This window comes from Apaloderma vittatum, unplaced genomic scaffold (assembly GCF_000703405.1).
Source record: "Apaloderma vittatum isolate BGI_N311 unplaced genomic scaffold, ASM70340v1 scaffold5060, whole genome shotgun sequence".
In the NCBI taxonomy this organism is placed as follows: Eukaryota; Metazoa; Chordata; class Aves; order Trogoniformes; family Trogonidae; genus Apaloderma; species Apaloderma vittatum.
Window position 1 is genome coordinate 38,622 of NW_009692750.1, and position 14,891 is coordinate 53,512.

General features: G+C 38.9%; 1 protein-coding gene across 1 annotated transcript in view; it reads left to right on the forward strand.

Annotated features, from left to right (window-relative positions):
* Nucleotides 1-14,640, forward strand: part of BRIP1 (BRCA1 interacting protein C-terminal helicase 1) — a 52,284-nt gene extending 37,644 nt beyond the window's left edge. Inside the window, exons 16-19 of the mRNA XM_009866166.1 lie at nucleotides 9,386-9,498; nucleotides 11,791-11,873; nucleotides 12,693-12,992; nucleotides 13,763-14,640. Of these exons, the coding sequence (XP_009864468.1) occupies nucleotides 9,386-9,498; nucleotides 11,791-11,873; nucleotides 12,693-12,992; nucleotides 13,763-14,640 (1,374 nt within the window). The remainder of the gene's footprint in view (nucleotides 1-9,385; nucleotides 9,499-11,790; nucleotides 11,874-12,692; nucleotides 12,993-13,762) is intronic.
* Nucleotides 14,641-14,891: the final 251 nt, after the last annotated feature.

A 14,891-nucleotide genomic window follows, 5' to 3' on the forward strand; every position in this document is an offset into this window, starting at 1 on the left:
AATACAAAAGAAATTTGGAGGAATTGGAATTACGTTTTTAAGGAAAACTAACTGTTGGTAGTATTGCTTTCTAGAATGGAATGAAACAAAGGTATCATAAAAGGGTACAGAAAATTAAATGCTATATTTAAAAAAAACTTGATAACTTTTTATAAAACCAATGTGAAACCTAATTTTAATAGTCTGTGTATATTAACAAATGCAAACTATTGTTTATTTCAGTCCCTCTAGACCAACAGACCTTACCTGCACATTAGAAAGGAAAAATGAAGTTTTATTCCTGTACACTTTATTATAATTCTTCTAAATGCTTTGGAGTTACCTTTAGGGAGTAAAACTTCCTAGAACTGAAGACATATTAATTTGGCCAGAAGGAAAAAAAGCATGAAACTGACAGGGATTGGAATGGATGCCTATAAACCACGCTGTCGTGTACCAGATAGTTATAACTATTACCAGAAATGCAGACAGAAAACTTAGTCATTATAGACAGCTGATGTTGTACAGTTAAGCCTTAACCTGTTGCACTAACCTGTTGGAGCCTGGCTGGCTGTGCTACAGTTCCATTAGCAGTTAGAGTCCAAAAGTCACCAGCCCAATTGCCAGGGGGTTAAGTGATGCTCGTGCCATCCGTCCTTCTAGCCCTACCTCTGTGGTCAGATCTAAAAGCTTTTACTTGTGGGAGTAATCCCTTTAGTACTTCTAGAACTGTGCGGAATCGTAAGTGTTTGTAGAATTGTACCTTCGGAGACCCGTTATTTTACGTGGGCAGTTTGATGTTGGCTCATCTCCACCAATATTACTTGTCTGTGTCCAACCTGCTTTCTAAATATATTTTATCATTTGTGACTTGATGCTAATACCAGTGAACTGTAATATTAGAGAACGCAAATAATGTGACAGCAGAAGATGTGTAATCCCACACACATGCTATCTGATGCTAACATACTATTTGTTAACTTCTGTTACATATTTTGAATCGCAGCATTTTGGATCCAGACATCAGTCTTTACTTGGGCAAGAAACTCATTGTCAAGTGTGGTGTATAATATCCAATTTTCTCCATATGTTCTTGCTAACTATATGCACAACTTCTGGTATTAAATGAAAAGTATTTGGTTCCTTTAAGTAAAACTCTAAGTTTTTATAAGTTAGTTTCTGTAGAACCTTTAAAGAGTATCATTTAGTTTTGCTTTCAGGCACGTAGTATCTTATGTTCCCCCACATGCACAAAGAGAAGAGTCTAAACCGCTTTGTCGGTGTTACGGAGAAAGAAACGATTAATGCTCAGAAGTGTTCCTGATAACAAAAAATACTGATTTAAGAGAGGCCCAAACCCTAAAGCTGTGTTACTGGAAACGGTTTCATATTGCTGAAGAGTCAGGTTGCTAAAGCAAAATATATAAACGAAATGTTCAAGTATTGCTTAAAGCTATGGTACTCTCAGTGGTAGGGTTTGGCTCTAGTAAAGCAGGAAAATTTATTTCAGAGCCAAAACCGGCTTCTTTGGCTGTGACCAGGATTTCCTCTGCCCACCTCTGGGACCTGAAACTAGAGGTAGGAAAATCTGATTTTGGAGCCAAGTGTGACTTGTTTAGTTCAAGTCGTAATTTACTGTTCTTACTTTGGGGACCTGAAAATAAAGAAACTCGCTGTGAACTGTTGATAATGGGTGGCTCTGAAGTGCAAGCATTAAGCTAACTTTCCCGCAGAGCATTTCTTCACTTCCACCTTTCCAGATGCTTTTGATCATAGTACAGTCGAGTGTATTAATCGTGTCACGGCCAAGAGAACTCTACCAAAATACAGAGGAAAATGCAGGCAAACTCTTTTACATCAGTAGCTGTGCGAGGAAAATAAACTTGAAGGCTGGGATTCCTGTGCAGGGAGAGCACCTGAGAACTGAGTTTGCCCTTTAGGAGAAGTATTTCCCACAGCTGCTGTAGGGGGAACATGAACTACAGTGGCAAATACCTTCTGTATTGTTTCCAGTAACGTAATCTGTGAAATGAAACATTTCAATTACAATTTTCTGGGTGATAGGGAACTTAACGATAGGAAGAGTTCACAGCCGTCTGGCTGAAGTTTCTTTGTCCTTTCTTGAGGGCTCAGCAAACTGAGATTCATTTCAGAATAATGGCCTTTTTCTGAATGTTTAAGTTAATTTCCAGTCCTTGTGGCAATTTTTAAGCCCATATGCTTTTTCTCTATTGAAAGAGAACCTTGTGCTAGGTAAGTGATTGCTGAAATAATTAATTTCTTGCATACTATATCCTAGGAAAATTTTTCTTATTTTAGCTGCTTAACCAGGCTTGAGAAACATACCATACACAGGATGGATTTTGTCATAGTTTTGCATCGCTTAGAAACTATTTTCACTTCTTATTCACAGGAAAATATTGTTTTAAAGTGTGGACAGACTGGTACAAAAAATTACGTTTTACGGGAAGGATATTGTTGCGTTTGTCTTTAGTAGAATTTGAGAATGCCCTGTGAAGTTAAGATTTTTTTTTGAGGTTTAAGACTGATTATTCTGTTATGGAGGTGATGTTTTGAGCAGACTGAATGCTTCTGAGCGACTTTGCCACAACTTTCCAGTCCAATCTGACATTCGTTGTAAGTGCTTTGAGGCTCTATGTGCTATCATTTGCAGTGTGATTTAAATGTTTGTAAAAAGTGAGTGATTTTTTTTTTTGCTGTTGTTTGATTGTCTGTTAATGGCTGCCTAAACCTCAGCCAGTTTTACTTTCTTCATTCTATTACTGTGAAAAAAATTAGAAATACAAAGTGGGGAGCAAAAAGCCATAAATATATAGCTATCTGGCAATTTCTTACATCGGTTTGAAGCAGTAAGATATCTCAAGTCTTTTACTTTTCCAGAAATAAGAATGATTTTAAGTCCACGCTCTTCTTTCATTCACTACATTGATGGCAGAGGCTTAGGTTGTGGGAGTGGCTGTAGAATCCCATGGAATGCAGCATTCCTGTCGCTAAGAAAGGTAACATTTTGGTTCAGCTGCACGGGTATGCCTAGCGGATGGCATTTCTGTTCTGCCTGGGCAAGGCTAATGTCAATATGTTGGCGCAGATCACAGAACTCATCCCCGAATATACCCAGAAGTGAAGCCTCTGGATAAATAATACAGCAAATCAAAACTTTTCCTTTACGTTTAATTGTTTACTTTTCTGATCCATAAAAAATTCCAAAGTGATTTTCTTGGGTTTAGCTTGTCCTTAGCAAGTAGTGTTGACCTTTAAGTTTTTACTTTACTGTCAAAGTATGTTGAAAGCTTTAAAAGTGAAGCTATCACCTTGGGGATTTGTAAGGATGACTGACACTTACACTTCACCTTAGCCGCGGTAGCGCTGAGCGTATGCAGCAGCGTCGTACCTCAAGGGAAGCTGTTTGATTTTTTTCACTTCTGCTTCACTGGAAATGGATTGAATTTTCTCTTCAGAGGAGAGTTTTGGTTGCATTAGATTTTAATCAAGTCACTTGTTCACGGCCCCTCCAAGCTTACAAGGCTGAGATGAGTAGATGGGCCTGGGGTGAATGTGCTACAAGATTTGTCAAACCGTAAAACTTCCTGATCTCCGAGATGCCGCGCGGTGTAGTTGACAATGCTAAAAGTGTTCAGCGGTTGCAACGTTACATAAGCTTCCCATCTCTCGAACGCTCGACAAAGAGTGAGAATACCGGGGAAGCCTATAGTCATAAAATACCTTGTGAGTTCAAAATCAGACGTACGGCTTTACGGAGCGTGGTCGTGCTGGTTTTCTGCCCCAGAAGGTGCAGTATAGGCCAGGGAGCAGGCCCTGATGAGCAGTGCTTTGCTCTTGGGTTGCTTGGCTTTACTGGTTTTCTTTAAGATTCTGGGCTATGGGGAAACAAGCTAACAGTGTTCTTCCATGTAGAGTGTCTTTCTTGCCACCTTCACAGGTTCAGGTTTCTTTTTTTCCCCACTTTCATTAACTTTTCCTGGTTTTGATTGTATCTTTATTCAGGCAACACACATTTAAATTCCACTGGTGCCCTGTATCTTTTCAGGTGTGCTGTTCAAGGGCAACACTCTGCCAGATACAGCTAGTCTGATCCGCAGAGATGTTGTTCCCTTATTTTATTCAGTATTGTCTGAGGAAGGCAAATCTTGAAGCGCGCATGGAAATTTTCAGGCAGAAAAGGTCACCTGAACTATTTTTAAGCTTACGTGGCCTTGATGCACAAACTATTGATTTGAGTTGATAGCCTCGAATATTTTTTTGAGGCTCAAATAATTTGAGGCTTAAATGTGGATCTGAGTTGATAGGGTGGTGGGTGTGGAGTTAAGCCGAATTCAGTGATTCATCTCCTCAAGAGATTCTTGTGGGACGGAGCTGTGTAACAGAGCATCTTCACCATAACTGAGCATATCTCTAGCTGAGAAGGACTTATTCACAGTATATGTGGTATTGCTGTGCTCACAGTTTTGGTGTTTTCTTGGTTTTTAAGGAAATGGGGTATTTGGGAAAGCAGAAGAGTGTATTCTGTTTAAGCATCTGGTGACCATCTTCAGGCATATGAGGTGGTTAGAATGGCCTTGAATTATTGTCGTATACAGATTCTAGTTTGATAAATAAGGGGTAATCAGCATTTGCGTATTTCATATTGGTTTGTATGTAATAACACTGAACTTGGAATGCCTGGAGCATTTAAAGATAACAGCCTGCCATAATGTTTTGTTTTTTTTTTTTTCCTGTGGGCTAATAAATTGAGACCTTGTGTTTAGATACAACTTTTAGCAGGTCTGCTGAGGAGCGAGGATGTTTGAAGCATATTCTGTGACTCACCCAGATCTTTACACGTGCTTTATTTAGTCTTAAATCTCACAGACGTTGTTACTGCTTTTGAAGTGTGTGTGGGGGAAGTTTAATGCTGCACTATTTAATGCTGCGTCCATTTAAGGATTTTCAGACGTAAAAGAAATGAGTTTTCATGTCTCTTATTTTCCCGTACTTACGAACTTTTATGATTCCTTGGCATTCGTCAGGAGGAAAGTAGATGGCAAGTATGTTCTTGAAGAATTCTAATTATTGCTATTTCAGGTGGAAGAGAGACCCTTAACTAGACACATGAGATTTTTAGGATGGCAGATTTGCTTAAAAACCATTTTTATGTCTTTTAAGGGGGATGGAAGCAGGGAATTGACCACCTGGTATTTTTTGCTTGTTTGTTTTTAGGAGGTGGAGAATTAGTGGAGGTTGAATAAGAATGAGTCTTCTGAAGTTTTTTGGATGATATGAACAGTGGTCTTTGTTTTCATTGCTATTTTTCCTCTCGTAAAACCAGAGAAACAAGTCAGTGGAATTCCAGAAAACATCTATTTCCGTTTTCTGACTTTTATTTCCATGGAGAATAGATGGAGGAGAGTGCTGAGGAGTGAAGGGCATGAGTTGACACACGTGTGTCGATGTACCTACCTACGTGTGCGTGTGTGCGTGCATGTACTGACACAGTTCCAAGTTTATTTGCCTTTTTCCTTTCAGAAATTCTCTTTAACCTGGGCTGTCACAACATTGCGACGTGCTGATGCAAAGAGAACTGCGGGTTTAGATGAGTGTTCAGTTTAACTGCTCACAATAGTGCCATTGTATTCATGAATTTCTGTTTTTTGTCTTTAGACTTCTGGGTGATCTGGTTTGTAATCCCACAGGTTACAAACGGGAGGTGGTTTTTAATCCACCAGAGAAAATAGGAGACAGTTGAAGATGTCTGTGAAGTGATGTCTTGTCGAAGAACGGGCCTGGCTTTTTAACTCTTAGGAACAGCTTAAGATTTGTTTGTGTGTTTTTAAGAAGCCAAGTAGAGCACTACATTTGGCTAAATAATGCATCTAGAAAAATCTTGAAACTTTGCCAGATGAAGTAAAACAAAACACAGTTTATTTTGCTGACTTAAATCACCTAGAATAAGAATTTGTGTGCTGTGATTTAGCCCATTCAACATTTGCATTGTGATATTGGTACTGATAAAGAGGTTTTCAGTACTCTGACTCTGAGGGGTAAATGCCCCAAATGCACGTTCTCCAGCCCTGCTGGGCTTTGCGCTCGAGATCTGAGCTCTTGTTCTCTGGCTGAGACAAAACGAATCTGGAGGAGTGTCTGCTGAAACTTGCTTTTACTGAAGGAAAACATTAAAAAAGTAATTAATAGTGTAGCATGGTAATTTTTATTCTTTGCAGGTTAAATGCTTTCTCCTTAAAACTTCTTCACAGATAAATTAGCCTGCGTGATGCTGTGCAGACGTTGAGCTGAAGATACCCAAAATATACTGGAACTGTGTTTCAGATTTCCTTATCTCAGCTGCAGTTACGACTGCAAAACAAGAAGCTTTTTACAGACCTTTGTAGTTACAGAAAGAACTCAATTTAAAGGAGAAAATGGTGCTTTAATTTTATTGTCCAACCACTGATTTTTTTTTCCTGTGGAATCAATTATCTCCTAATAGATTGCTATTTGTGTGCCTTGCTGTTAAATATAGCCCCGTTTTTTTTTAATTTGGAATAAATCTGGTACAACCTGGCGTGTTGCTAATAAGGCTTCTGTATGTGAATTTGCAGGGTAGTTTAAGGCTCGCACAAGCTCTAGCTTTTGAGCTAGTCTTCTGAGCTTTGTGTAGTCTGTGGGAATCACGGTATAAATCCACTTTATGTACTTATATATCACTTGAAGGCTAATTGTCGGGGTTTCTTCCTGTGAAGCAATGTTACCACAAGTAACTTTTTTGTGATTTATCACTTAAATTCTAATATAGTGAATGTTCTTTAATTGAAGAAAAACCCGCATTGCTAATCCTGCTTGAAAAACACACTTCAAAGTTCTGAACTGTGGCAGAAACTGCCTGACAATATTTTTCCGAGTCATAGAAAGAAACGTTTTGTTTGTGGCATTTATTTTGTTGGTGGCTCTTTCTCAGTTTAATATTCCATAGCGAAAGATGTCGAACTAATTAAGCATTAAAAGAACGAGCGGTTAGCAGGTATAATGTTGTTAGACTCCAGTTAATGCGAATGTGACCGTGACCTCCCAGATAGATCAAAGACTAATCTGTCTGACAGCTACAAGATGGCAGAGCTCGCCACGGGCCTTCTGCTGCTGCGTGCTGAAGCGATTTGTCTGTAAAGCATGCCTGATAGCTAAGAGTATATTTTTAAGGATGAACAGGTAAAAGTAAAAGGCTGTCTTTTGACATTTTAACTAATCCCTTCTAGCCTGTGGTTTACTGCACATTTAGGATATTTGCTAGCAGGAGAGACTGGCTTTTTCACATATGTAACATGTCATTTTGAATCGGGCGTTGATTTGATGCTTGATAATGTAAGGGTTATACAATGAAATAGATTCTGATTGCATTAAAATGACATGCCCTGGCCTTTTACCTTTAGTAGGCTTCTAATGCAAACTGAACTCTCGGCAACGCAAGTTGTTGTCTCGTGCTGAGACATGATCATTTAAGTGAGAAAACAGAACGTTTCTTTTCTGTTAACCCTTTTTTAATTAAGAGAGAAAAGGAGGGATTTGAAGATACATTACACATCTTGGCTGAGAGGGTAGGGATTTTTATATAATTGGAGAAATAAAATGTCATCCTTGATGTTCTGTACACCCGTGTCTGTTTGCGTAATGCTCACATGTATTAGAAGAATGCAGAATTACTGTATTTTGTTCACAGGGTAACGCAGTACACTGCAGGTGGTCCAACCTGTTTGTTTCCTCCTGTTACTTCAGTGGTTTCATGCACATAATTACAGATTTTGTAGTTTTTATCAGCGTAAGACACGCAACTAGTTATTCTGATACCGTTTTGAGCAGCCTGCTAGCGAAGAAAGAAACGGTGGTAAAGCTACCTTTGTCAAAACTGGCCAAAATCTTACTGAAAATGGAAATTCTTCCCAAGAGGAAATTGTTAGAGAACTTACCAGGACTAGAAGACAAATGCAAAGTATATACGGGAGCATATGGCCATTGATTACGTTTTAAAGACTTCAGTGAAGTTTTCCAACATCATACCTCATTTCAAATGGCGAGGAGTATCGTTTGGTTTCTCCAGGTTGTATTTCCTTTTGTAGAAATGCATAGACATGTTTAAGTTCCTTTTTAAGGAATAGTTTTAATGTTCATAAAATGTTCAGAAGAAATAGTCGTCTGCTTTGAAAATTACAAAGGAAACCTCACGTGCCAGTCAGTAAATTCTGAGTGACTGGAACAAATATTAAATCTGTGAAATCAAAATGAATTTCCTTTCTGGCAGTAAAGATTGAATTTGTAAATTTGACAGGCAATTTAAAGGGCATAAGTACATAAAATAAAATTTCTTTTCCAAATGCAACTTGAAAGTTACCTGTCAGAAGAGGTTAGAAGTCTGCTGTTTTCTCTCCTGAAGCGTGTCCTTTCACTTGTCAGTTTAGAAAGGTTAATACTGTACAAAAGAGCAACTGAAGGACCCTTTTTGGTGCTGTTTTATGTTTGTTTATTAAAAAAAAAATCATTTCAGTCACGTCCCTCTCAATAATAACAAATTCTTTGGTATATGTTGGAACCGTGTATAATGCCCAGATACGAATTCATGTTCAACTTCAGATCAGTCATTGCACGTGTTTTTATCCATATGATTAGAAAAGGGAGGCAGAGGATTTCTTCTGCAGCTGCTATCAGATGTGCTGTTGCAGCAGCGAGGAAGGAGCATTGTTAAAGAAAAGAGGAGCGTGCTCTCGTCTGCCTTGCGCTAGCCCATGGGCCTGCAAGCCCTGGCTGCTGCCTTTGCTTCACATTGAGCCTTTGTTTCCAAACCACTGAAGGTGATGCCGAGCCTGGAGTAGGGGCTGTTGGCTTCTGGTACTTTGGCGAGGCCACTCTGTCCCTAAAGCACTTTCTTAGCTTCTGAAGGACAAGGGGTTATGTTTGCTTAACCCTCACTTGAGAAAAGTGTGGTCTGGTCCCAGCAATGGGTTAGGAGTCAGCATTGTGATAAAGGAACCCATAAGTATCTCCATCGTATTGTTTACTTCCAGATGAGCAAATAAAACTGTGGTCTAGTTAGTCCATTTGCTTCTATCTGGGTTTTTTGCTTGTGTGATCAGCTTATCCTTCTCTTGGTAGCACAGACGTTTGGATAAATATGTGGTGGTTGTGCTATTCCATATAAATTATTGACATAGTTCACATGTTAAGAATGAATTTAGAAGCATGAAAGCTGTAATTGGTTCATGTGCAAAATACAAAGGCAGAACACTGAAGCACACTTTAGATATGCATGTCTTTAATCAATGTTTGCTTCGTTTTCCAATATTTAGAGTATTTTCTTTTCAGTGTCGTTATTAAAAGCACTATTTTATGATTTCTTTCTTAGGTTGAGTTAAAGAGGAAGTACAACGACCAGCACAAAAATACAAGAGGCCTTTTACCAGGCAGTCAGTGGTACGAAATTCAGGCTTATAGGGCTCTGAACCAAGCCCTGGGAAGGTGAGATGAACTGAGCATAAGTAAAAATACATGTACTTATAGAACTTCTTTTGCGACATCTTTAGGGTTTAATTGCTCATTGTTAACACAAAGGGGATAAATCAGATCCGCAAAATCATTTTGCAGAAATCAGGTCTTCACCTCCTCTGTACTGGCAACTGCCTGGTTTTAAGTCTGTTGTGAACTGGAGCGTTGTTATAATTCGGAGTTTTTGTTTTACATTTAAAATCCACTTCGGTTTGGTTGCAGATTTTATTGCTTGTAGTCCAGACAGGCAGAAAGGAAAGCATTTGCAGAGACCAATACTTCCTGAGCTTATAAACCAAATGAAAATTCTTAGGTCTTTTCAAATGTACTAATCGGTCAGACTCTTGGTGGGCTCAGAACAGTTGTTCGATGTTTAGCCTACACGTATTTCTGAAAGGGAGAAATAGCAGGGGGGGTTCTCAGACCTTTGCAAAGGTCAGTTCAATTATCATGCTCACTGATCTCTTTCCAGGTTTAGAAGAAGGGCTGTAGCTTCCTCTCTCAAATGGAAAAATTCCCCCAAAATTTTATCAACGGGATAGAATTAATTCATCCTTCTCCAACAAAATTTATCATACACAGATAGAGATAGCTAGCTGTTGGCCCGTTCTCTCATAGATGCCATGTATCTGTTGTAGATAGATAGAGGTGCAGACACAGGTTTATAGACAAGAGGAGAAATATCAGCTGGAAGCTCGTTTGAATTAGACCTAATACTAATGTGAGGACATAAATGTAGGTTTAGAAAGAAAATTGAGAGAAAATAGTCTGCAACAGCAAAATCTCATTGTAACCTCTTGTTACGGGTCTGATCTCTTAGATTCTTCATTGGAGAGTAAGAGCTTTCGTTGAAATTTGTTAAGAAAAATCTGTGAGTTGTGGAATAGTGGTAGTAAGAAATTAATTGGAGGTTTTGTTGCTGTGAAATAAGTATTAAATCTGACTTTAGAAAACTGCTTATTGTATAATTTATCATTTGAATGAAATTGTTAGTCTAAACTTAAATGGAGAACGTAGACTTCTCTTCTGACATAAATGCATAAATTGTACGCGGTGCCATTAGGCTAAGCTCTTACTAAAGGGAGCTCTGGTGAAGGAGGACTGCGTACGAGGACTACTTCTATAAAACCAGAACAATCTACTAAGTTCCACAGCAGAGAGGCAAGCTGCCTACTGCAGAGCTGAACAGGAGCACGGCAGTCTCCTGTCTGGCACTATTCTCTTAGTTTAGTGCTGTTACATCACCTGAAGCACCACAGGTCCAGGAAGTGACCCAGCAGCCTGGGGCGAGCGGCAGGTGGTGTGTGTGGCCAGGTGACGCTCGTGCTGTGAATTCCTCGCAGCACTACTTTTTCTAAAAGTGTGGGGTGTGTGTCCAGTGGGCAGAATTCATCTAAACTGCGAGTTCAAAGAACATTTATTAAAGCAACTGAAAGAACATTTATTACAGCAATGAAAAAGTGAGAAGTTAGAAGAAATCTGTTTCCTAAAGATGTTTTGATAGCTTTTCTTATCATGGAGAGCCAGCCTCGTGACTCCTATTTTAAGTCCTGACTCTGATACCCTTGTGGTTTTACGTACCTTTGTAAACATCTTCTTCAAAAGTTACCCTCTTCGTATGCAATGAAGTTGTTAATCCTAAAATACTACCAATGGATTCTTTTCCGTATTTCATTTTTTATCACTAGTCTTCAATATTTTTATTCATGAGACAGTATAGAAATCCAACCAATGTCTGAAATAATATCAATGCATGTGAAGTGACTGCGGGATTATTTCTGTAGACCTCTAACAGCGAAATTATGGATTCCACACAACTTTGATCTGTAGCATTTCTTTACTAAAGAGAGTTAGGAACAACGTGTGGGTTAGAAACAAAAAAGTACATAGTTATTCAAAAAACAGCTTGCAGTGGCATCTGCCTTTTTTCTTTTAAACTGTGACATGTTTTCTTATCACTATTTATGCTTCCCAGCTGAGAGCAGAAAACAGATGACATGATTTGATTAACTGCTGAATATGTGTGGGGATTTTGTAATTTATCTGTTTCCATATAGTAAATTCAAAAATTGAAGGAAAACTAAGCTGCCATGACATTTCTAACAATTTTTTAATGCAAAACAGTAGGAGAACATTTCCTATGTATTTCTGTATATTCTAGCTGACTCATTACAATTCCTGTTGTCTGATCCTCAGTTGTGGGGTTTGGTTTTTTCCATAGGCACTCTAATGATATCTACACTCTTTTTTGTTGTTCACTTACAGGTGTATAAGACATAGGAATGACTGGGGTGCTCTTATTTTAGTTGATGACCGCTTCCGGAATAACCCAAATAAGTACATAACTGGTACGGTGTAAAAATCCTTCTGGGAAAGTTCCTAATTTTAACAAATAATGTAAAATCAAGATACCAGAAATATAGTTATACAAATCCAGATGAGTAGGAAAGGTCATAATGAAATATATCCCCTGAAACTGAAAACTCTAAAATGCACCCTGGTGTATGGCACGTTTGTTAAATAATGACTCTTAATCTTTGTGTATTAAATGTATAATGGATGTGTACATATGTGTGCGTGTATATATATGTAGGTATAAAAAACAGTTACTAGATTTTTACTGGGGTTTTGGAGAAGTCAGTGTATACTTTCTGCCTATAGGGAGCCTTAATGTTTAAGATTAGCAATGGGAGTTTAACATTCTGACCTTTTAAGGAAGAACAGCAGAAGGTTGTGCTGTTTGGAACCACCGAATGCTCAATATGCAGAACGTATTTTCTATTTATAGCTTTATACTGGCTCGAAATAAATGCAGATAGAATAAACCAAGTTATGCACACTATCTTAATCAATAGGTAAAGCTAAATCATTCCAGGCAGCTGCTTAGGAGTGCGTTACGTTCCCGTTTTCCCTGCCCTGCTGAGGAGAGCTGGGCAGGCGCTGTGCGCAGGTAATGTTGCGGGCCGGGCAGCAGGTGGAGCTCGGTTGCTGCAGTGGGAGTCGAACCGCTTTGCTCACGGGTCTGTCGCAGCAACTGCCTGAACTCGTTACCAACCTGCCTGTACAGAGCGTTTGCAGGGTTGGGGTACTGGTTACTCATATGGAACACTTGGTCTAGATCATATGGTTTTGTAGTCGCACTCGTATTTTTTTTTTTTTCTCCTTAGGATTGTCCAAATGGATACGTCAGCAAATCAAGCACCATGAAAATTTCAGTAGCGCACTTGAGTCCTTGCAGGAGTTTGCGCTAAGAAACCAGAAAGGCATCGACTGTTCGTCACAGGGCAGCAGTGAGTTTCTCCACGTACCTTCAAATTCGAAAGACCTGCCACAAGCCTCTCAACAGGAGGCAACTATTCATCTGTCACCAGATGTTCCTGCTAAAAGTGAGGAGCCAAATTTGGATTCGGAAATTAATTTTACTAAAACCGTACGCTCAGTTAATCCTACAGCGTCAAATCAGCCAAGTAACAGCATGGAAACAACGAAACCAAGTATGTTCGCTTCCTGCGATTTTAAAGATGTGAAGTTGCATCTTTTTTTGAAGAAACAAATGCTTTTTAAAATTTAAAAATACAGAAATGCTATGGTGCAAAATGATAATTATTCACACATGGACAGGAGCTGTGCTCAACAGACTGAAATGAGTTGCTCTCCCATACGGTTGTCTTGAAACGATTGATAATATTTGATAACTTTGTAGTGCAATCAAAAATGTTTTTACTTACATTTCTTTTTCCATTGAAAACTATGAAGATAATTTAAAATATATTTGAAACACATAAAGATTAGCTTTGCTGCAAGATTGATTCAAGCTACAGCTATTGTTTAAATGTTGGTGTGAGACACCTTTCATATAACCTTTTGTGGAACCAGCTTTACCAAGTATAAATATCTATCCATTCCTAAATTTTAGGAAAGCTTATTTATTTCATTTCAGGCAAGAGAGATGTAAGTAATACAAAAGCACAATAATAAACAATAACAAATTTAAAATCCAGTTGTATTTTACCTTTACATATGCCAGTTAATCTATTAATTTAATTACGGCAATTCGTGTGCAAAGATAGTTGTAACATCTGGGCTTTTGTTTGTATTGGGTCTTAATGAGTATTATAAAATAACTGTAAACCTAATAAAACAGTCGTAATTTTGATGTGCTACACATGCTGTAAATCAGTGGGGGGAAGGCATATACAATTAATTAATGTTTTGTGATTTTATTTTTTTCTCACAGGTGGCCAGAACGTTGATGTAGAGAGTCATTCTCACCATGTAACACAGAGAAGAAAACATTTGGACTCCACGCCCCAAATGCCAGCAACTAAAGGAGAGAGAGAGAAGATTGGTTGGACTAATGCTGATACTACCGAAGAGCAGCGCTGCTGTCAGCCGCTGGCTTCAACACCTTTGCCTGTCGCCGAGAACTGCACGTCCACAGCGAGTAGCAAACAAAAGAATGTGAATAGGGCTGGTGAACTTACTGCTGGTATAAATCAGTGCCAGTCATCATTAATTTCAGAACATAAACCAAGTGTACCAGAATCGTGTTTCGAAACAACTGGTTTTCCAGTTACAAGTACTGAGGCTCCAGTTGCTGAGGAGCATCCTGATAAGCTACAGGCTCAGGCTGAGCCCTGTGGTGAGTTGCCATCAGCAGGAGGGAAATCTGAACTTCCAGTGTTAAATGTCTCCACAGAAGCTGAAGATGAGGATGAAAGTATCTACTTCACACCAGAACTCTATGATGATGATGTAGAATCAGAGGAAGAGAAAACCAGACCTCTGGTTCCAGCCTGTAGTCCAGATGAGAAGCGGATTGAATGTGGAAACTCCACAGTCGCTGATGATCTTGTTGCAATCAACGCCTCAGAAACACTAAATATGACAAATAAAATGATTGATGAGGATGAGGGCAGAAGCACAAGCTTACATGGAATAATGCAAAATCAGAAGAGTAAGAATAGTGCAGTTAATAATGTAGAGATGACTAGTGGAGTAGAAGCAGAGCAGATAGCATCTCAAGAGATGGACACCAAAAAACGGAAAATCAGTCTTTCCAGATCACGAAATAAAGGTGTGTCATCTTTTCTGTTGAACAATACTAGCGCATAGGGACAGCTGCTCGAGGAAGTGTAGTGAGCAGCCTTGACAGCACAGCCTCATGCTAGAGCAGCGAGGGCTTTCCAGTTCTCTTTTAACATAGGCAACTATCAGACTTGATTTTTCATTACATTTTTTGGTTTTGCACTGTGAAAATTATTCAACGTGCAGTTTTCTATAGGTGTGATTAAGATTCTTCATCCTAACTGTGTGGCAAAAGGATGTCACGAGTGGAAATTCTGACTAGAAGCCCAAGTAGCATT